Here is a 23778-nt window from a genome sequence, read left to right as displayed (position 1 = left end):
TGAATACTATTTGTGTCTGCAAAAATTCCAACTTGGACATACGGCTACTTTTACAATCAGTGCATGTCTCATAACTTCCGGCTGAAATTCTGTAACTTTTTTATATCACAAATGTTCTGGTTTCTTTTTTTGTCCTGCTTTTGTTGCTCTATGTTGAAATAATGTAGTACGTTTGGGGAAGCCTTGCAGAACAACTAATAAAGCAGAATGATGCATGGATGGTCCAGTATAAACCCACCACTATGCCACTATGATTGCATCAATAACACATTGCAGAAACCCTAGTCTGGTGGTTAGTGTTACAATGGTTACTTGCTGTTTTTAATAATGTTCCTGCTGCTGCTCTCTGTTTCAGCTTGTATTTTTTTGTGTGTGTTTTTTTTATTATCAGTTTTTGAAATCACTTTGCACTAGTGCTCATAGCCCCACTACGAAGCTGAAAGTCAGGGTATCAATACTTTAACAAGCAATAAATATTCCCCTCAAACAATAGAATGTTACAGAATGAAGATTCAAGGGAATATCTCTAATGCTGATCGAACTTATGGATGAGAACAAATGACAAACAGAGGCTTTCTGATCAGAGCGGATTAACTCCTTAGAACAAATTTCTTGTGCTGACTGGGGCAGATGGAAGTTTGAATGCAAAAGAACTGTGAGTACCAGGTTCAGGAAGGCTGCCTTAGAAACTTTCTTCCCTCCTCCAATGTTCTATCTTGGGTTTAGCTGACCAACAGTACTGGCCAAGGATGGATTGAAGGGGCATTTGCTAAGGAAGGGCAGTTAACAGTGTGAATAGAGGAGAATGAAAAAAGTAAATAGCCACGCACCACAGTTTCTCTCATCTAATCCATTGGGGCAATCGTTGATCCCGTCGCAAGCTGGCACACAAAGCCCATTCACGGAACAAAGGAACTCGCTGGGGCATGCTTTTTAAAGCAAAATAAATGAATAAAATAAAATAATGTTAGTTCATTCAGTCTACAATCCCCTACACACTTACCTGGGGAGTAAGTCAGCCCCACTGAACTTAATGGGACGACCTTCTGAGTAGAGATGCATAGGGCTGTGCTGTCCGCATGCTAAGTTAAAGGTCAGTTCAAATACTGCATGCATTATTTTTCTATTTTACTGCTCCTAACCCACCTCAAGTTCCATTTGGAGGCAGGCAGAGTATAGGTTTTCAAAATCAATGTTATAAAGTTCTGGGACATGAGAAGGAAAGGTAGGATTGCAGCCTTTCTGAATTCTATCTGCATTGCATGTTTATAGCAACAGGGCGCTCGCCAAATCCTCAAAGCTGAATTATTTGTGTACCCAGCCTGGCACACAGATTGCAACACTCATTGAGCATAAAGCATGCATACCCCTCAAGACAGCAAAGATCCAACAGCAGGGTATGATGGGATTTCTCCCTAATACTTTGATCAGCTGCTAAACTGCATGTTTTGAACTCACGGTCTGACTGATTGTATAGGCTGTAAGCCGCTTGCACTCCAGGCCCCGTTAGGGAGTTCTGAGAAGTGAAGTTGATGGTGACCCCAGCACTGGACACGACAGGGATCCTTTCAGCATAGGCCTGCAAAGTCCGCAAGCCACACAACCTGGTGAAAATGAAAAGAAGAGCAGGCAGGAGAATATGACATTGGCAAAGTGTTCATTCCAGGCTGAGTCCATGTTTGAGCCTCCCACCCTAGTTAAGTTTGCTGGTCAGCAGTGGACAGTGCAATGGGGTGGCAGTGCTCAGCTGCAGAGCTGCTGCTTATTGGGAGGTAGAGGGGAAGGGACAAAGTAGCAGCTAGGTGTCAGGGACCGTGCTGAGGAGGGCTGCACTGAGGGGAAATGGTGGAAGCCACACACACACACACCCAATCCTAAATCTTCCCAGGAGCAGGAGGACAGTATAGATTTGGAACAGTGGTTTGCAGAGGGGCATAGTTCAGAAGGCAGAAGCTGGGACGTACCAGATGGGGAACAGTTAGCAGAAGAAACACTAGAAGAGAGAGTTAACAGATTCACAGTCTCTGGGTAGTATCCACCCCGCTTCTCCAAAATCATGGAGAGCTCAGAAAGTGTCAGAACAGAAAGCGCAGAGGCTACAAGGTCAGATTACAAGATGTAGGAGTGACGTAGATTAATAGGGACGGAGAGGGGGGTGACACTTAATTGGGAGCACCGCCATTCCTGGAGATGTGTCCTTTGTTCTCTTACTGTGATTATTAAAGATTCTAACTGGTAAGGCATTCCTTTCATTTAATCTTATTCTCTACAGCCACAGGGGAGGAAGCCGATTCCCCAAGCCTGACACTAGGTCAGCTAGGTCAGCATGGTGCAAGCACCAGCAGGAATCCTGGACTGCACTGCATCGACCACATCACTGCTACTGCCTCCCTCTTGTTCTCCTCCCTCTACCTTCCAGTAAGTGTGGGATGTAAAACACAGGAGCAGTCAATGACAACATTCCTAGAGTGTACATGTTAGAACATGGGGAGGGATGTCTGTCCAGCAAGCAGGTAAACTTCCTGGGGACGGACTTCCTCCGCATGTGACCAGAGGTGGGTGTGGCCTCACCTGTGCAGGTAATGATAAAAGCACAGGGCAGGCAGCCATCTCTCTCTCTTGCCTCTTGCCTCTCTCTCTTGCCTCTCGCTGTCATCTTCCTTCCATGAGGAACATCTAAGGATGCTCTCTTGGCTCCCAGCCAAGAGAGGAGATAAGGACTATCTTGCTACAAGATAGATTCTAAATGTATTTTACCTTTTTAAGTCTGTGTGCCTTCTGGGATCATATTGTGAACAGAACGTGAGTAAACTCTTTTATACTTTTATAAAGACTGTGTAGTGTCTTGTATTTTAAGAGGGATCAAAGGGGAAATTACCAGAGTAATTATTATAGAGGTTCTAGCGAACCTGTGCACACGTTACCGTTGCAAACTAAAAAGGGAATGTTTATAAACTCTGCTGATATTTTGGGAACTTGTTAGCACAAGTTGGATAAGGATATAATTAGTCAATATATCCTCTCCTGCACCCCAGAACATTCCCAACAAAGGGTTATGGGCCCAGTATTGCATATTTCTGCGTATTTTTGAAGGATTGCTTTGGATTGTGATTTTGAGTTGAGTAGTATTTTTCTGAGTTAACTTCCTGGTAAGCACATGGTCCTTTGTTCCATTGTGCAGTGGGGATTAAGCAACCCCCCCCTTCCCTCAGAGTTCACAGTGACCCAAGGCAGTGAAGAATTATTTTGAGATTTTTGAGATTTTGATTTTAAAATTTTGAGAAATTTTGAAATTTTGAAGAATTTTCAAATTTTTGGATTTTAAGATGGCTAGAGCAGCTTTTGATAGTGATGCAAAGCTAGGAATGCCTGTGCTGAATGAACACAATTTCATACACTGGAAGCAGCGCTTGATAGCATGTTTAGATTATAAGCACATTTTGGAAGCTTTAAAGCCTCAGCCTACAGGATCGTCTGAGGAGGATTTAGCCAAGATAAGTGCTTGGAAACGCATGAACAGCGAAGCTAGACACATAATTTTGAGTGGACTTCGTGATGAGCAGCTATCATTAATAAATAGTACAGACGATGCATCTCAAATCTTAAGAGATATTGAGCGCGTGTATGGAGAATCTAGCATAAACTGCTTCAGAAACTTGGTGTGTAAATTAACCAGATTGAGGATGAATTCAAAAGAGGAATTCACAGAGCACATCAACAAGTTTACTGAGATTATTCAAAGAATTGATTTGACTCCCAAAGCTTTTGATGAAGATACAAAGATAGCATTTTTGTTATCATCACTTGGACCACGCTTTAGCGCATTTGTAAGTTTGATGGATCATAGACAAGGTCTGACTTTTAAAGACTTGATTGGTTATTTAAAAGAAGAATGCAGAGATAGAGCTGAATCTCCAGTGAGAAATGCTAGAAGCAAAGACAGTAGTTATGCATCTAGGCAATTTACAAAGTCGAAAGAGATGCCTAAGAAAGTGATTTGTTTCAATTGTAACAAAGAAGGACACATTGCAAAGAATTGCAGGGCTCCTAAAGCAAAGAAACCCCACCCCTTTCAGCCAAAAGGAGAAAAGAAGGGGAAATGTGAATGCACATGGCTACTGCAAGAAAGGAATTTAACAGTCCAGAATCGTGAGAATAGACGTAATAAATGGATTTTAGATTCAGGTGCCAGTTCACATTTTTCATATAAAAAGGACTATTTTAATGAGATAAATGATGAAGAAGGATCTGAAATTGAGATTGCAGATGGCAACATTGTTAAAGCAAAAGGTGCAGGTTCCATGAGTCTGAAATGCAATATAAACAATGAATGCATTGAGAACACAATCTCTAGAGTTTTGTACGTACCAGAGCTGAGCTGCAATTTAATCAGCGTGTCCACATTGGACAAGAAAGGTTTCCAGATCACATTTGGAAATGGAGAATGTAAAGTGACTAGAAATGGCAAAGTGTTTGCTCAAGCAAAGCTAATCAATGGTGTATATGAGCTTGATCTTTCAGAGAATCAGTCTGCAAAAGTGGCACATTCCAGCCAGAAGGATGAAGCAGATCTGGACCTATGGCACAGAAGGCTTGGACATAGAGACACCAACGTCATTCTGGATCTACAGAAAAGAGATCTTGTAAGAGGTTTGCAGGTAAAGCAGAGCAACAAAGCTCCAGCAAAGTGCATAAGCTGTATTACTGAGAAGGCTGTAAAACCTTCATTTCCACGTTGTGCAGAACAAAGAAGCAACAAAGTGCTTGACATAGTGCACACTGACATATGTGGACCCATGAATGTTCCCTCACTGGGAAAGAATAGATATATTTTAATATTTCTGGATGACTTTTCAAGATTTTGTGTTGTATATTTCCTCAAAGAGAAGAGTGAGACAGTGGACAAGCTCCAGGAATACATTGCCATGGTCAAGAATAAATTCCAAAGAGCTCCAGCTGTGCTAATGAGTGACAATGGAGGTGAGTACTGCTCAAATGAAACACAGGCTCTCCTGGCCAAGGAAGGAATTGCACACGTAACCACAATTCCTTACACACCACAGCAGAATGCCATAGCTGAGAGAAAGTTTAGGTCCATTATGGACATGACAAGGTGCATGCTAAAGGATGCATGTTTGCCACAGAAGCTGTGGGCCGAAGGAGTGTACACGTCGGTCTATTTGCAGAATAGACTGCCAACTAAAGGTGCAGAGCGCACACCATTTGAACTTTGGCATGGGAAAGCTCCCAATCTTTCGCACATACGTGTGTTTGGAAGTCCGTGTTACTTCCACGTGCCCAAAGAACACAGACACAAGCTTGACTCCAGGGCAAAAGCAGGTATCCTTGTGGGATATGCCTCTGGAGGCAAAGGATACAGAATTATGGACTTACAAACTGGTAAGACAAATGCATACCATGCGGTTTATTTTGATGAATATGGAAAAGTAGACACTAAGAACACTGTTGTGGATTCTTCAGATGAGTCAGAAAGGACTCAAGAGTTTGTATATTTCCCTTTTGAGACCCCACAAAGTAATAATCTGCCTTCGAGTGTTACAGCGCCCCCTACAGGCAACACACTAGAAGACGCAGAGGACCAGAACCCTGGCGGCACCAGAGACGAAGATGAGGACTCAGATGGGGACATGCCTGCGTTGGAGGAGGATGAGGAAGCTGATGCGGTTGCAGAACCAGAGGTCAGACGCTCGTCCAGAACCAACAAAGGTGTCCTACCATTACGGTTGTCCTACTTTGCAGGGTCGGCGTTTCCACAGGAACCTTCCACTTGGGAAGAGATACAGGAGATGCCAGCTGCAGAAGCCAGTCTCTGGAGGAAGGCCGCGCAGGAGGAGATGGATGCACTGCATCAGAACAAGACCTGGACACTCACTGAGCTGCCTCCCGGTAAGAAGGCCATTGGCAGTAAATGGGTTTTCAAGGTTAAGAAGGGGTCAGAAGGAGAAGTGCAGCGCTACAAAGCTAGACTTGTAGCACAGGGATTTTCACAGCGTTTTGGTGAAGACTATGATGAAGTTTTTGCACCAACCGTGAGGTACAGCAGTGTAAGAATGCTTTTAAGCATTGCAGCCTCCAAGAAAATGAGAGTGAAACACATAGACATTGCTACCGCTTTTCTACATGGGCAGATTTCAGAAGAAATTTATATGAAACAGCCCAAAGGTTTTGTGAAACCACATGAGGCGCATTTAGTGTGCAAACTCCAGAAAGGACTTTATGGACTTAAACAGGCTGCTAGAGCCTGGAACCAGAAGTTGCATAAAATGCTGACGCAACTTGGGTACAAGCAAGGCGACGCTGACAAGTGCTTGTACAGTAAGTCAAATAATGGACAATTCTCATATATTCTAGCATTTGTTGATGACCTGATTATTGCCACAGCAAGTGAGAAAGACTATACACAGATAGTAAAACACCTTAGCAAAGAGGTGGAGGTCAAGGAGCTAGGAGATGTCCAGTACTACCTCGGGATCCAGGTGGAAAGAGAAGAGGACGGTTCATTTCTTCTCAGCCAAAGACAGAAGATCCACGAGCTAGTTGAGCACATGCAGATGCAAGACGCACATCCAGTTGCTACACCGATGGCTACTGACTTCCTGAAGAATCAGCAGGATTCGAAGCAGTTGCCAGACAACAATGACTACAGGTCGGCGATTGGTAAACTTTTGTATTTAGTTACCACATGTAGACCTGACTTAGCTAATGCTGTGGGGATTCTTAGCAGAAAAGTGAATTCTCCCACTGAGCATGATTGGGCAGGTGTAAAGAGGGTGGTGCGATATTTGAAGGGTACCATGAATTGTAAATTAAGGTTACCAGCCGTCAGAGACCCTAAGTTGGTTGGGTATACTGATGCGGATTGGGCTGGGGATAATGCTGATTATAAATCAACAAGTGGTCATGTTTTCATGTTTGGGGATGGACCTGTTTCATGGGGCAGTTATAAACAGAGCTGTGTAGCATTATCTTCCACAGAATCAGAATACGTTGCAGCAACAGAAGCCTGCAGAGAGATCGCCTGGCTTGATCAACTCATAAAGGACTTTGGGTTGGTGAGAAAAGGGCCTGTCAGCTTGCTGGAGGACAATCAAAGTTGCCTGAAGCTGACACAGAGTGAGAAGTTCCTGGCCAGAACAAAACACATTGGGGTTAAATACCACTACATACGCCAGATGATCCAGGATGGACTTGTGGAGCTATCCTACTGCAGCACCCAAGAGATGACTGCTGACATCCTGACGAAACCCCTACCAAGAGAGAGTTTCCAGAATCTACGTGTCAAGCTGGGACTCTGGGTGGTTGAATAAAGTTGTTTATATTTTGTGTATGTTGTATTGCCTGAGAAGGGGTATGTGGGATGTAAAACACAGGAGCAGTCAATGACAACATTCCTAGAGTGTACATGTTAGAACATGGGGAGGGATGTCTGTCCAGCAAGCAGGTAAACTTCCTGGGGACGGACTTCCTCCGCATGTGACCAGAGGTGGGTGTGGCCTCACCTGTGCAGGTAATGATAAAAGCACAGGGCAGGCAGCCATCTCTCTCTCTTGCCTCTTGCCTCTCTCTCTTGCCTCTCGCTGTCATCTTCCTTCCATGAGGAACATCTAAGGATGCTCTCTTGGCTCCCAGCCAAGAGAGGAGATAAGGACTATCTTGCTACAAGATAGATTCTAAATGTATTTTACCTTTTTAAGTCTGTGTGCCTTCTGGGATCATATTGTGAACAGAACGTGAGTAAACTCTTTTATACTTTTATAAAGACTGTGTAGTGTCTTGTATTTTAAGAGGGATCAAAGGGGAAATTACCAGAGTAATTATTATAGAGGTTCTAGCGAACCTGTGCACACGTTACCGTTGCAAACTAAAAAGGGAATGTTTATAAACTCTGCTGATATTTTGGGAACTTGTTAGCACAAGTTGGATAAGGATATAATTAGTCAATATATCCTCTCCTGCACCCCAGAACATTCCCAACAGTAAGCAGCAATGACATCACTGGCCAGAGGTCAGGTGAGCACCTCTGCCCCTCCATGCCATCTGCTACTGGCTCCAGTAGAACCACTGACCTAGTAGGGCAGGCATAGTTGCAGCCAATGGCAGGCACAGTGGGCAGCAGCAGGCGACTGAACTGCTTGCTGTTTTGATTCCCTATGAAGAATTGTTCTGGGGCCGCAGCTCAGCAGGAGAGCATCTGCTTTGCATGCAGAAGGTCGCAGGTTCAATCTCCAGCTCGGGCTGGGGAAAACTCCCTGTGTGAAACTTTGGGGAGCCACTGCCGGACAATGCAACATTGAACTAGATAGACCAATGGTCTGATTCAGTATAAGGCAGATCCTTAAGTTCCAGGGCATTGTGGGAAATAAAATAGTGTGTATCTCTAAGACCCAGCTACCCAGCCGGTGCAGGAGGGCAGGATGAGGTAAGGCATTAGCAGTGTTCTCTGCCAGGGCACTTGAACCCTGATTACTAGCCAAGGATGCCAGATACTGGTTGTAGCCAGCTTAACAAAAACAGGAGGTGGGTTTGAAACTGAAGCCCTGAAAAAAGGAGTGCCCTATGGATATTCATTGTGATGATACCTCTGAAAATATAGAAGGAAGGAATTATAAGCTGGGGAGTCTAAACTCAAGTTTGGATAAAATCTCAAGTTTGGATAACTTTTAGGACTGATCCACATGGAAGGAGTCCTCAAATTATGCGCCTACCAAAGCAAGGGAACCAGAAATGCTTGGGGTCAGTGCATCTCCTTTTTCCAGCTATGATTGCAAGTAAATTAGGAATGCCACCTTTTCTTCTGACACTTCCAGGCTCTCACACTTTTGCACAGGCTAGTTGCTAGTATGTGCTCCTTGCACGATAAGAATGTGCCTTTATAACCCACCACAAAGAAAGCAAATACATTGCAATAGATAGGAACTGCTAAACAAGGTTCTCTTGCACTACAAATCCTCCCCCCCCAAAAAATAACTTTTTACTGTAAGAAAAGTGACCAGAAACTACAGTGGAAAATTCAAGATAACAACCCGTTGATGGTGATTGCGTATGACTGCCATGCAAACTTTGTGAAAACAAATCGGGACGGTTGTTCCATATGCACTTCATATAGAAGCAACCAGAGGACCAGGGCTCTTAAAAGCCACACTATGGCAGAAATACAACAAGTGATATGGTGATATAGTGGGGAAAATGGGGGGGAGGGGGGATGCACCTCTTGAATTTCTGCCTGTCAGGTGGGTGTTCAAAGCGCAGAGCTAGAAGAAGTGAAAGCACAGAGGATATGATGTCGCAGGAAGAGGTGGAGAGAACCTTTCCCAGCAGATTCCTCTTTGAATGATGGGCAGCAGGAAGAACAAAAACAGAAGTCCGGGAGATAACTCCAACCCAATAAAAAGTGAGCTGGAGCGTCCACGAAGAAAGGGACATAAACAGCCATACCAAAGTGTCACAATCTCCTTACTTTCTGTTCTGGATGGTCCATTGCCCTTGGGTACATGGGAGGTCATGCTTCTGTCTCCTCAGAGTGTAAGCATCAAACCAAAGGACGACTCCATATTCCAGAGATGGGACCTGCAAAGATGGAGATGTTGTCTATGTTAACCAGGGATGGGGAACTTGTTGGACTACAACTCCCATCATCCCCCACCATTTGCCATGCTGGCTGGAGCTGATGGGAGTTGGAGTCCAGCAGCATCTGTAGGTCCACAGCTTCCCTGTCTCTGACGTTAACTATTGTATTTGCATAACGCTAGGTAAAGGGGCTTTGAATACAGAAGCGAATCAGCAAAGCATGAGGGGAAGAAGGGGAGAGAGATGAGCACATGCAGACTTAGTATCCTCAACAAGAGGCTCAGTTTTTTGTTTTTTTTTAAAGTGTGCAAAATAAGAGAACACATTAGGGCTGCAACCAGGGAGATCTGGGTTCAGATCTACATTTACCTAGTGACCTTTGGCCAGCCACACTAGTTTTCAGTCTAAACAACCTCACAGGGTGGTTGTGAGAATGAAATCTGAGCCTGCAGGAAGAGAGCCATGCACACTCCCCTGAGTGAAATCCTTCAAGATAGGGACCCGGGTGTAAATGTAACAACAATAACAATAATAAGTGCATAATGCAATTCTTTTGGTACAGAATTTAATTGATTGCTTTGTTGCAGAAGGACACACACAGCCCATCTTCCATTGCTTTCCTAGCAAAGGACAAGGAGACCTCACCGTCATGTGCCAAGTGCACTGCGTATTGGGCGCATAGTAACTAGGGTAATACGGAGTCCTGATGTTCCCTTGTATCTCCTGGCTTCCCTGTAGCGTTAGATTCATCTGGCAGGCTGAAAAGACAGAAATATTCTGACACCAGCTGAGCCACTCAAAAAAATGTTGCTCGTGTTTATACTTCCCACTCAGAGGTAGGGACTGCTCATAGAAACACTGTAAAACTAGGCAGTCCTTTGTCTCAGGGAGAAATGAGTTATAGTTATTCTGTTGATGCAATGATTTAACCGTTGCTAGCAAATCTGCACGATGTGGGTGGCGCTGTGGGTTAAACCACAGAGCCTAGGGCTTGATGATCAGAAGGTCGGCGGTTTGAATCCCTGCGACGGGCTGAGCTCCCGTTGCTCGGTCCCTACTCCTGCCCATCTAGCAGTTCGAAAGCATGTCAAAGTGCAAGTAGATAAATAGGTACCGCTCTGGCAGGAAGGTAAACGGCATTTCCAACAAAGCGAGGTGAGCACTGCAACCCCAGAGTCGGCCACGACTGGACCTAATGGTTAGGGGTCCCTTTACCTTTTAGCAAATCTGCAGTTGTGCATGGCAGACTGATAACAGATCTCGGAGATGTCAAGGAGCTTCCTCATGTTGACATTGAATATATACTGAGGAAATATATGCTTGATTGTGTTTTTGGACTGCCTATAGGCACCTTGTCAATTTCCAGACCCTGATGTCCAATCCAATGAACAAGAGGAAGTGGTGAAGATTCAGACCCTGGGATCTCCTGGTAGCCCTGGGGGAAGGCTCTTGTCTGATACACTTGAGAGCCACTGCCAGTTAGTGAAGACAATTCTGTATTGAGGAACTTGGATCAATGGTTTGGACATGGTATAAGGGAATTCTTTGGCTAACACAGTCCTTTCTGTATAGCCAGTGTATGTGCACATGTGTTTGTGTGTGGCAGGGAAGCATGCCTGTGCATTTGACTGAGGCACTTTCACTTCCTTGCAAATCAGAAGTTATGGACCTTCAAGTCTATTTACTTTCTTTTTAGCAAATAGAGAACCACTCAGAGCACTTTTACTTAGAACAGCAGTGGACAACACCTGGCCCTCATACTGGTTGGGGCTGGTGGGAATTGGAGTCCAACAACATCTGGAGAGCCACAAGTTCCCCGCTCCATAATTTAAGAGGTTGCTGTTTGGATATCCTAATGCTAACTTTGATAGAGAATCCCTGTGGTGATGGCGTAAACACCCAAAGCTGCCTTATATAGAGTCAGATCATTGGGTCATGTAGCCTTGTATTGTCTATGATGACTGGCTCCTCACACACAGACCTTCCCCAGCCCTAAAGTGAAATCACTTTAACTGGAAATGCCAGGAGATGAACCTGGAATATTTTTGCAGGTGAAGGAGATATGCTTTTCTGTGGCTCATCTGTGCTAGAACTATGTAGATGTGGTGCTAAGTATTAAGCTTTCTCCTGTCCAGAGGCCAGCATGGATAATTACTGTGCAATCTTCTGTCCCAGATTCTGGCTCTAGTATAAGTGGAAATTTGTCTTACATCTTCTTATATAAAGGTTGCTCTTATCTTAGTGTCTAAGTTGCTTTCCAAACATCAGTGAATTCTTGGGCCAAATTACTGTGCAAAGCTTCCATTCCATAATAGATAGCAATTACTCTACATCTCAGATATGGTGTTGGCTGCTGAAATTGTAATAAATATCTATATCTATGATGAGTGATGTTTGGCAAAGGAAGTGAAGGGTTTGCATCTTCTTTTTTCTTTCCAGACCTCTTGGGATCCTTCCTCACCTTCAAAGGGCACAGCCTGTGCAGAGAGTATGAAAGGATCGTAGTAGCTGTACATCCCCTTCTTCCACACCACAGACATGACGGGGCCTGAAGACAGGACCTCCACCACAGGCTCCTGGCGGCTGCAGCCATACAGCCTGGGGCAGAGGGTGAAAACAGAGGAGATGAGTGTATTGACAAGGTGGGAAAGGGCAGAGAGAAAACGAAGGGACTTTGAAGGGGGGAGATGAGGACTCATCTACATTTCCACTTGTGCTGTGGCTAGAAAGCATGGGTCTGAGCAGTTTCTCCCTTGCCTAGCTCCTTTCCAAGGGAAAACCCACTTTGGGGAAAACCCCCAATTGCTGTTTGCTCTGATTGAGCACTAAAGAGCAGCTTTCTGTGGGGGAAAGCAGTGGTACAAGAGGAAGTATGGATAAGCCCTTAATTACCAGGACGGCTAGAAACGTGTTTTTTAAAGAACATGCCTGTGTATGTGTTTTTTTAAAGTGGGTTTTGTATTTGCAGTATCATAGAGATTGATAGGACCCCAAGGGGCATCTAGTTCAAGCCCCTCCAATGCAGGGCTCTTAGCTAAAGCATCCATGACAGATGACCATCCAACTTCCACTTAAAAACCTCCAGGGAAGGAGAGTCCACAACCTCTTGTGGGAGTCTGTTCCACTGCCGAACAGCTCTTGCTGTCAGAAAGTTTTCCTGAATGTTTTCCAAAAGTTCTGGTCATGTTACCCTAGTGCTAATGTGGAAACCAGGCCATGACCCTTGGCTTACTGTTATGTCTAATGCAGAAATTGTGATTCCTTTTGCTCCAAAAAAGCCATTGTTTTGGGCTTCCCAACTGTGGCATGTTTCAGCGAAACGAACCACCATTTCCCACTCAAACATTACACCAGCCAAAGACTCATGCACACTTCTGCTTGTCCCGCTCTCAGTTCACTGCTGAATTGGAACGAATCAATTTCTCTGTAGATTGGTGATTGTTCCGATTCAGCAGTAAATAGTGAGTTTTCCAGAGGAAAGCAGTGGGACAAAAAACAAAACCAAACCCAGCTTGGATCCATGGCTAGAAAGCATCGGGCAACTGGAAAATCTCTTGGACCCATGTTTTGCAGAAGTGTGTACGAGCAGTGGCGTAGCATGGGGGGTGCAAGAGGGGCTGGCCGCACTGGGCGCAACATCTGGGGGTTAGGGTTAGGGGGTGCAAATTACTTGCCTTGCCCCGGGTGCTGACAACCCACGCTACGCCACTGTGTACGAGCCCCAAGCCAAGACGGTCATGCCACGTTGCTATGTGCTCATTCAGTATAAGACATTAAACACGGCTTTACTGTGATGCGCAAAGCAGCCCCGTGGCCCCATCTTTTGCCATTCACGCTTCTATGGCATCAAAGCTACCTACGAAGTGATGAGTCGCTTTTCCAGAGGTCCTGCTGCGTCATACATGGCCAGTCGGTCTCTGCATTCGGAGAGGGTCCATTCCAGGCGCAGCTTGATCATGTGGCCTTTGGGGCCATGGAGATGCCAGAGGCAGCTAGAGGCAAGGTAGTCCGGGCCCCTCAGCTTGAGCACAGCATCTTCCCTGATGTAGCTGTACCTGTAGCAACCTACAAAGAAAAACAAAACTGCAGAGCGTCCCACTAGACTGAAGGGGGGGGGGAGTTGTCTTGCAGAAAAGGGGTCTTACAGCACCACCACTGACATGCCTACTCAGAATTAAGCCCCATTGAGTTCAATGGTGCTCACTCTGAGGAAAGTGAGTGTTCTGTAGGATTGCAGCATAGGAGGGGTTTGCAGTCTGCATTCCTCCAGGTTCTTTTGATACGATCAAAATTTAGTAACCAGTCTGGTTCTTCAGTGGCACCACTCTCTCTCTTTAAAGCATTGCTAGCCATCTCAGTCCTTGTCACCCCAAAAACTGTGCTCAAGTCCTTTTGTCCCAATGGAAAAAGGGGAAAGATATGCTTAAATCTCTGATTGAAATCAACAGAATTGTTATTAAAAAAATGCTTTGCTTTGACCCAATGGCGCTCTTCTTTTCTGCTCATTTCCGAACTGTTTCATTACAAAATGACATTTTAAAAGTGCACTGTCAAAAGTATTTTTTAAACATCTTTTGCATTTTACATTTTTTAAGTTTAAAGCACAAATAAAACAGTCATAGGAACAGGGAGAATAAAATTACAAGATAGTAAAAGTAATAAGTAGCTGTTTCAAAGCTTATGTATTATACTTTATGTCATTATGATCAGGTGAGAGACAGGTGGCTTCTCCCACCCACCAGGCTGGGGGATTTAGGAATCTTGGCCAGCAGCTAGATCCAGTTCCCCACTCTGGAGTATAAGCACAAATGTTAAAAACCCCCGAAGACATATACATATACATGGGCAAAGACAACCTGTGGATGTCAGCTAAACCATGGTTTAGCATGATGTTAACAAGCCTAGCCTCCTCCCAGGTTTGGATGCTCTCCCTTTGGGGAGATTTTCCTTTTAATTAACCATGGTTCTGTTGTGTAATCTGGAGTGAAACTGTGGTTAGCATTAACAATTGTTAGTTTAAAACAAGACCACTTTGAAGGGTAGTTTCTGAAGCAGGCTTGTTTAAACTAGCTATATTTATTATTAACCATGGTTCCCAGCTTGGACAACGTGGTAAGTTGTGGTTCAGCAAAAGTGGAAATGAAAGCTTCTGAGCTCTTTCTCTCAGTCCTGCAAGAGATGGGAAGGGGAGTGAGGAGCTCAGAAGCCTGGAAGAAGGCTAGATCAATTTACACTACGCTAAACTATGGTTTAGTGTGACAACCAGCATCCACATGCATACACACAAATGACAAGTGCTCATAAAAATATTATTTAAGACAAGTAGACGTTCCTCATTTGCTTTTTAAAAAAGGCATGTGTATTTCACACATTGCATACCCACAGGAAACTCCAAGTCTATGCTGAGGTTAGAGGTATTAAAAACAGAATCAATGCATGAGGACAAGGACCAACCACAATGATATCTTTCCCTACTGAAGGTAAACCCAAAGATGCTCAGAAGAATCAGATTAAACATCCACCCACAAAACAAAGGACAATAACAATATATAAGAATGCAACCTATGAAAATGAGGCCGAGTGCTATTAGTTCCTGCTGTTTTCAAAATATTTTTATTGTTTCATCACTTGTTTGCCACCCTGAGGTCCTTTGAGAAGAAGGGCGGGATATAAATTCAAGAGATAAAATGTCACATTGGTTTATGGATTTTAAAAAATAAACTCCTCTCACACACTTCAATGCAAGAAACATAAAATAAGGGAGAAATAAACAGCCTACCCAATGTGGATTTCAGGACTTTTATGTCTTTCACACTGGATTCTGTTAGAAAAAAAACACACAAAGAAAAACAAAACAAAACCACATGAGATCCTGCAAGACCAAAAACTAAAAACTTAAAAAGGCTAGAAAGATCCACTCCATTCATGCCCAGTTTCCATTTTTCATGTTGCACCATACACACCATAAATCCCCCTTCCCATTGTCAATAATTGGTTGAATAGAATGCCAAGTCATAGTTCAGCACAGGGCCAGATTTAGGTTTGATGAGGCCCTAAGCTACTGAAGGTAATGGGGACCTTTATATATCCAGCTGTCCTTTGTCAACAAAAAAATTGTCACTGTTTTTTGTGTTGAATATATGCTATATGGTAATTTATGGACCTAATAGGTATCTAAAGCCATTTGCACATAAAAAACATGTATTTTATCAAAGTAATTATTGAACTGAAATACAATTAAAAGGAAGTATATTAATAGTGAAATACAATTAAGAAGAAGTATATTTTTTGGGCCCCCCCCAAGAGAGTGGGCCCCTAAGCTATAGCTTGTTTAGCGTATACGTAAATCTGGCACTGGTTCAGCACTATATGTATGAGTCTGCCTGCTCAAGCACCCCCTTTTTCTCTCCTCCTTCATGCACCAGAAAAGAAGATTCAAGGCTTCTGGTTCCAACCCAATGGCATGGGACAGGCAGGGAGGCAAGGAGCAAAATGTCCTGGCCTTCCCCCAAATGCACCTGGGGCCACTGTCCCCCCTGGAAATGCTACTGATTGTTTACATTGACTAGCAGCAGCTTTCCAGGGCTTCAGGCAAAGGTCTATCCCAGTCCTACATAGAGACACCAGGGATTGAACCCGGGACCTTGTGCATGCAAAGCTCTGCCACTGAGCTATGGACATTTCCTGAATCAGGGCTAAATGGTATCAAAATTGAGGTGGGTGTGGGTGGGGATGCTGTCATTCAAAGGGATCAGTCATCAAGAGGACGCTTTAAGTTATCGAATGCCTTTTTCAGAAATCTCTACTACAAGTATTCAAACCGAACTGAATATGCAGGGGAGGAAACAAGAGGCGGGGAGGATGTGGGAAGAAAAACAAGCTGGGGTGAGTGATGTACAATGGAAGAGACACTGAGCTGTTCTTTAATGTCAGATGGCTTTGACAAGGGAAAGCAAAGCAAAAGACAATTAAGTTGTTGGGTTTTGTTTTCCCCCTTTACAGCTTTGTAAGAATAGAGATGAGTCAAAAGAAGTGGGATGGTGGGTGGGAATACATCCAGATATCAGTCTTTAGAGGGGAGGAAATGGAGAGGAAATATTCTTGTACTTTGTAGGTGCTTCCAGACCAGAACACTTTAGCAATGCTGAATTATTCCACTTGTGCAAAGAAGTGGAAGTGGAAAGGCCATTGTGATCCCACATTGCACCCAACACAGTGCTTTATCCTAATTGCAGTCTCACAACACTCCATTTCCATATGATAGGCAAAGGGATTACAGAGCTGGAATTGGCAGTGCTAAATATATTAGTAATTCATTCTTTCCAATCAATCCTACATCCACAAAAGTGCACTTTAAACTGGTAGCCTTCAGTCTAGGGCTAGATGGAGCCGACTAATCTCAGTACAAGTCACTTTCACATGTGTTCCATCCCATTTGCACATTAAACTGATTAAAATATTTTTTTTAAAAAAACTGGGATAAATCAGATTCCTGTAATCAACATGCTTAACTCTAATAAACACATTAAGGTCTTAAGACCATAGAGTAAGCGAGCCGGCGTACAGCTTCTGGGTCATGTGGCCAGCATGACTAAGCCGCTTCTGGCAAACCAGAGCAGCACACGGAAACGCCGTTTACCTTCCCGCTGGAGTGGTACATATTTATCTATTTGCACTTTGACGTCCTTTTGAGCTGTTAGGTTGGCAGGAGCAGGGAGCTCACCCCGTCGTGGGGATTCAAACCGCTGACCTTCTGATCGGTAAGTCCTAGGCTCTGTGGTTTAACCCCCAGCACCACCCACGCCCCCCAGCAAAGAGTACTTGCCTCACACATGGATCTGGGAATCCAGAGAATTCATTTATCTTATCTAAAGCAATTCTCTCCTTAAACCAAACACAAAATAAATAGCAACAAAAAGTCTACAAAACTTTGCACTTAAATATATATTTCTGAATCTATTTCCTTTTAATAGGTTCATTCCTAAACCTATTTTGTCTCAAAGAATTTTTTTTGAACCAACATTTATATGGTTAGAATTTATTTCAGAACCTAGTTAGTATTTTTTAAAAAAGACAATCTGTTCTTGATTTTTAACAAATCAAAGAAAATCAGGAGAGTTAATGCAGGACAAATCCCTCCAGTTAAGAAGCTCTTAAAGCTTTAAAAGAATTTGTCACCATACCATGTAATACGACAATTATCATAGCGAGGCTTCCTTCTGAGGTACAAAAGTCTTTACAGTTACCCATTAAATAATGAATCACGCCTCTCTGCACTTAGCATGGAAGGAAAGCAATGATTATCTCCAATTAGAGGGAAGTATTATTGTTGTTATTTATACAGTACCACCAGTGTGCACGGCACCAAGCAAACTGATGGCCTTAATACAGGTAGCAAAGCAGAAAAAGGCTGTGTATACACCATGTATTTAAGGTACACACCCCAAGAATCCTGGAAATTGTAGTTTATTAAGGGTTATGGGAATCGCAGCTCTGTGAGGGGTAAACCACAGCTCCCATGATTCTTTAGGGGGTGGGGAATGTGCTTTATAAGTACCGTATTGGCCTGATTTTCCCCCAAATTCTGTCTGTGAAAAGTTAAAGCACGGCTTAAATTTGTGACCTTACCTAAAGTGGCTTTTACAATATCGCTGCTGAAATAGACATATGGTAAAACGAAACGGGTGTGAGTGCCTGCAGAATTTTAAGGGAGCGGCTTGTATTTGGATATTGTCTTCTTTTCTCTCTCCCCCCCACCCCAAATTTTAAAGCTGCGGCTTATATTCAGGTGCAGCTTATATGCGGGCCAATACGGTAAGCTGTATACTCTGAAAGTGGAAATATATAAAAGAATAAAAAAAAAAATGTCCAGTAGCACCTTAGGGACCAACTAAGTTTGTTCTTGGTATAAGCTTCTGTGTGCATGCACACATGGCTACCTACCTGACTCTGAAAGTATGGGTTGCCAGCACCCAGGGTGGGGCAAGTGTTATGCCCCTCTGGTGGACTGGGAAGCTGGGGTGGAGGCATAGCGGTGGAGGAGCCAGTGTGGAGGGAAGGGTGAGCTGGTCTAACCTCATTGGCCAGCCCAGGAGGAGGTCGCAAGTGAGAGTCCCTTGACTGGCCATGTGGAGAAGGAGGCACAGCCCCGAAGACCCAGGCCGGGTGTGGCTTGCCTTCCCATGGCTCTGGAAGGCGGTAGGAGCTCAGCCTGGTTGTATGCCTCTCAGAATTTTGTGCCCAGGGCCACTGCCCCTCTGCCCCCTCCCCACGCTACACCGATGTGAGTATCAGTTGCTGGAAACCACTGGAAAGGAGAGCATGCTTGGCCCCTGCTTGTGGACTTCCCATAGGGATGCAGTTTGCCACTGTGAGAACAGGAAACTTGACTAGATGGGCGACTGGCCTGAAATGGCAGGCATCTTCATGTGGTCTTAGGATATAGAGAACAGAGGGAAGCAGCTTAGGTGGAAGGCTGACATGTTCAGCTTTGAACATATCGAATTCTCAGCAGCACTGAAACATCCAAGTGGATTGCATGGGATTCTTATGTAAAAGCCACAGACACACGGAACAAAGGAAAGTACATCTATTTCTTACTCACTTAGACATCTGCTTTTATAACAAGCTGGAATGAAGCACTTGAACAGAAAGATATAAAGAACGAGTATAACGAATGCAGAAACATACTGTCAGGTAAAAGATGGAGGGTAATTTGCCTTTAAAGGCTTTATTTATATGGTTCATCCTAAAATTGTTGGGGGGGGGCATTACAGCCTTATGCATTTTCGGTTGCCCATGCACAATTATTTTGCCTCACTTTTTAATATGAAACATTTTGCGTTCAGTGTATTGTGCAAAATGGATGCACCAGTAAGTCTGAGCCCAATATGGCTACCTATGTGATGGAAACTGAAGATTATTCAGAAGCTCCAGATAACATAATCTATTGTAATCCCACCGAGATTTGACAGTGGGTTTGAGATTTGATGATGCCAGGGCATAGCCTTTGTCACTTAGATAGGTTGAAATGTGTCCTTCCGCTCTTTGCTAAGTGTGATTTGCAAAATTATAATACACAAATTACTTAGAGCTGAGCAGCGTCACGCAGAATGCCTCAGGAATGGAAAAAACTGTAAATAAAAGGTAATGAGGAATGATGGCAATTTCTTAGCAGGGAGATTTTCGGAAGCATATAGAGTTGGTCTCATTTAACATTTTTGCCAGCGGTGAGGTAGAGAAATTAGAAACCAAAATCCATTCATTGACATGTTTGATGGCAAAAGGGGCAAGCATCTAATATACAAAGAGCTAATAATAAGGCCAGTTTTATGGGCCGGCACAATGCACTGAAATAGGAAAGACTGTAAAAACAGGCAAATATTAGAGTTGTAGTGCAAATGCATCAGCTTTATTTCATTTAACTGTTTGTCATGGGCTTTTGTTTTGTTTTTGCAAACAAGCCAAGTTTTAATTCAAGATGATTCCAAGAATATTTTGTTCAAATCCCAATCCCAACTCTTCCCACCGCTAAATACTAAAACTCCCTGGAATTTTCTGCGTTCTCTGAAAAGAGGGAATAAGTGTTTCACCAGCAGTGTAGAAGTGAGAGTGAATAAACACATACTGGAAAAACACAGCCAACTTTTCCACAGGGAATATTGCAAGGTATACTGTAAGAAGAGGAAGGCAAAACTGTTGAAAGAGAGTTTGAGATGTAAGTTTGCTGTCAAACTTACTGCAATGCAATGCAGTGTGTGTGTGGGGGGGGGAAGGTTTATGGGGATGTTTAAAGTCTATCTGCCAGCAAGTGCGATTTAGTCTTGGGAACAGGTTTCCATTGTGGGTGGTACTTGTTCTTTTTAATTGCTACATCTAGCAAGCTGATCTGCACCTGCCATTATCCATGATAGATTACGTCCTGTGCATATCCTCTAAGTAACAGAACTTGTGGCTTTCCAGATGTTGTTGAGCTATAGCTCCCACCATCCCTGCGGACTGTCCCTGTTGCCTGGGACTGATGGGATTTGGAATCCTACTGCATCTGGAGGGCTATAGGTTTCCTACTCATGCCTCTAAAAGATGGCTGATCAGATGTGACAGCCAGCTGATCACTGAGAAGCGGACAATGCTGACCATCTGTTTGGAGGGTGAGTGAGCATGTTAAGATTTTAGCATGCAAAGATCTGGGAATGGGATACTATCTCCAGCAAAGAGGGGATACTTCTGCTGGATAAGGTATGAAATATATAGTACATCTTCATTTTTCCAAGTGGCCCAGGATGCAGCCAGATAATCAGCTGTTCAGATAAAGAAGGAAAACTTACATAACTTTGCCACTTGGGTCAATGGAACTTTGAAGAGTCATTTTTGGCTGGAATGTATACTATTGGTTTTAAGCACTGTGACACCATTGGTGGTGGTTGTTATAAAAATTAGGACTTCTATCACATGTTTTTTTGAGGAAGATTTATAAATCTTCAGAAAGCATTCCTTTCAAAAAGGGGAGACATTGGGTTGGATGTAGACTCAGTTATGCTTAGATGAGAAATTGAAGAATTTGTCAAATCTGCTTTCTCATATTTCCAGTTTCAAGTTCAGTTTTGCCACATTTCCACATCCATTTGCAAATTTGTTAAGAATCCTCACGGAAGTCCACCAGCATTTTAGTGTGCATATCTCCTACGATACAAATTTGCAAGCATTTCCCCTTCATATAATGCTTTTTTGGTACATTTTAATTCACACTCCCCCCCCCCCCCCCGCAACATACACATTATTGCTCACAGTTATTTGGTTGGAGAAGTACAAAGCCCAATTTGGAAAAGTGGAAACTTTGACGGATAGCTGTGTTTCAGTTCAAGCATTGTTTTGGGAAGTGCACATTCGATAGGACTACATTAAAATACAAACTGAATTTCTCCCTCATCCCTAGAGTAGACCCACTGAAATAAATGGGATTTAAGTTAGTCATGATTTCATCTGCTCTAATCCAAGCATGACTAAGTCTGGATCCATCCCACTGCATCTTTCCTTTCTTGGTCTTATATTGTCAGCATCCTATGCTGTTTACAGACACACTCACTCCACCCTGTGTTTCTTCTCATCTTTTTCTTCTGCGGAGTCAGGCAATCTTTTTTTCAGACTATATAGGTATCATAGGCAGCTCTTCCTTCTTGGGAGTACAAACTGCACATATGCAATTAGTACTCACCTAGCAAAACCAAGGATTCTGGGTCAACCTTGTATTCCGTCTGGTATGAGAGGTGTCCTGTTCCATCGATGCTGCCAAGAAGCTCTTTGTAGAGCGTGGCATTCACTTTCTCTGCAGTCATCTCCTTGTGCTGCCCTTTGGGGACTTGAAGGGCGAACCAGAAGAAACATGTCAGAGATCCCTCCCTAGCAAATGGAGAAAACAAATGGATTTTTAATTTATTTTAATTCATTTAACAAAATTTATATAAGGTTTGAGTACAATAAAGGGGACGCAGGTGGTGCTGTGGTCTAAACCACAGAGCCTAGGGCTTGCCAATTGGAAGGTTGGCAGTTTGAATCCCCGTGACAGGGTGAGCTCCCATTGCTCTGTCCCAGCGCCTGCCAACCTAGCAGTTTGAAAGCACGTCAAAGTGCAAGTAGATAAATAGGTACCACTCCGGCAGGAAGGTAAACAGTGTTTCTGTGTGCTGCTCTGGTTTGCCAGAAGCAGCTTATTCATGCTGGCAACATGACCTGGAAGCTGCATGCCGGCTCCCTCGGCCAATAAAGCGAAATGAGCACCACAACCCCAGAGGCGTCCGCGACTGGACCGGAAGCTGTCAGCAGACAAATGCCAGCTCCCTGGGCCTATAGAGCGAGATGAGTGCGCAACGCAGAGTCATCCGCGACTGGACCTAACGGTCAGGGGTACCTTTACCTGAGAGCAATAAAGCCTCTATGTGGTTTACAGGAAGTATTAAAAGCATTGATAATCTCTCCCCCCCCAAAAAAGCATTAAAAAATAATTAAAATTAACAATAGAAGAAATTAAAATGTAGAAACATCTACATGCCTGGATAGGCTTGCTAAACAAAAAGATAATTTAAGCAGGTGCTGAAAAATGTTCAGTGAAGGGCCTGCCTGACTGTAATTGGCACGAGTTCCAAGTGCAGGTGCTTCCACACTAAAAGATCAGTTTCCTACAACTGCAGAATGAGTCTCATGAGGCACGTGTAACAGTGCCAGTTCTGTAGATCAAATGGGCACATGTAGGGTGAGGTGTTCCTGCAAGTAAACTGTTCCCAATTAAAGGCTTTACATAGCGATGGTAACATCCTGAACTTGACACAGTCAGTAGTGGAGAAAGGTGAGGGCGGTGGGGGCAGTGGGGGTGGTCCGCCCTGGGTCCCATGGGGGGGGGGGTGACATCGCCATGGACAGCACCCCCCCTGGGATGCGCACTGCCACTGGCGCACCCCCCAGGGATGCTCCCCACTACCAGCACAACCCCTGGGACTCGTGCCACTGCAGATGCACCCCGTGGGCGGCTAGCCCTGCCCCCGTGGGCCACTCTGGGTGCTGGATCAGCTAGCTCCACCTCTGGACCCAGTAGCATATGAGCAGCCAGTGCAGATCTCTGAATAGAGGTGTTACATGCTGACAAGGCCTCCCTTCTGTCAGCAATCGTGCTGAAGCATTTTGCACTAACTGCTGTTTCTGGGTCAAGCTCAAGGGAAGCCCACATAAAGTGCACTGCTGTCATCCAGTCTTGATGTCACCAATTCCTGGACTATTGTGGCCAGCCACTCCGGCGTTAGGAACAGTCTAAGTTCAGGCAGAGCTGGAAAAGACACTTCTAGCAACTATGGCTACCTTGCCCAAACAGCTCCTTCACAGGAAGCGCAACCCCATCCAGGGCAGGCAGTGGACCAGTTAGGATTCAAGCCCTATTTATTATCCCTCATCCATCCCACTGCTCTGTCCAGAGGCAGGTCCGGGGCCTACACAGCATTTCTTGATTCAGATGTTATGGAGAAATGGAGCTGAATGTTACCAGCATATTGAGGGCACCTTGTACCAGAACTCCCAATGAGCGCCCTCCGCAGCTTCAAATAAATATTAAATAGCAATGAGAATAAAGCTTCTCCCTTTCCATTTGCGCATCTTAAATTCATAGAGTTAGATGGGACCACAAGAGTCATCTAGTCCAATGCA

The 23778-nt window shown here is 44.1% G+C and overlaps 2 protein-coding genes across 3 annotated transcripts in view; both read right to left on the bottom strand.

Annotated features, from left to right (window-relative positions):
• SSTR3 (somatostatin receptor 3) overlaps nucleotides 1–23778 on the bottom strand; it is a gene marked incomplete at its 5' end in the record, with an annotated part of 238607 nt that overhangs the window by 118165 nt on the left and 96664 nt on the right. The gene's annotated exons all lie outside the window — the stretch shown is intronic.
• TMPRSS6 (transmembrane serine protease 6) overlaps nucleotides 1–23778 on the bottom strand; it is a 32527-nt gene that overhangs the window by 5266 nt on the left and 3483 nt on the right. The window contains exons 4-11 of one of the 2 annotated variants that reach the window (XM_081928246.1): nucleotides 21803–21987; nucleotides 15368–15409; nucleotides 13449–13653; nucleotides 12050–12186; nucleotides 10234–10346; nucleotides 9479–9588; nucleotides 1459–1604; nucleotides 831–929 (exon numbers count right to left, since the gene is read on the bottom strand). In XM_081928246.1, the coding sequence (XP_081784372.1) occupies nucleotides 831–929; nucleotides 1459–1604; nucleotides 9479–9588; nucleotides 10234–10346; nucleotides 12050–12186; nucleotides 13449–13653; nucleotides 15368–15409; nucleotides 21803–21987 (1037 nt within the window). The remainder of the gene's footprint in view (nucleotides 1–830; nucleotides 930–1458; nucleotides 1605–9478; nucleotides 9589–10233; nucleotides 10347–12049; nucleotides 12187–13448; nucleotides 13654–15367; nucleotides 15410–21802; nucleotides 21988–23778) is intronic. The other variant, XM_081928247.1, reaches the window with a different exon arrangement.

The sequence above is a fragment of the Podarcis melisellensis genome (genome assembly GCF_964234715.1).
Source record: "Podarcis melisellensis genome assembly, chromosome: 10".
NCBI lineage: Eukaryota > Metazoa > Chordata > Lepidosauria > Squamata > Lacertidae > Podarcis > Podarcis melisellensis.
Note: the sequence above shows the minus strand (reverse complement) of the source record. Positions and strands in the feature narration are given on the sequence as shown.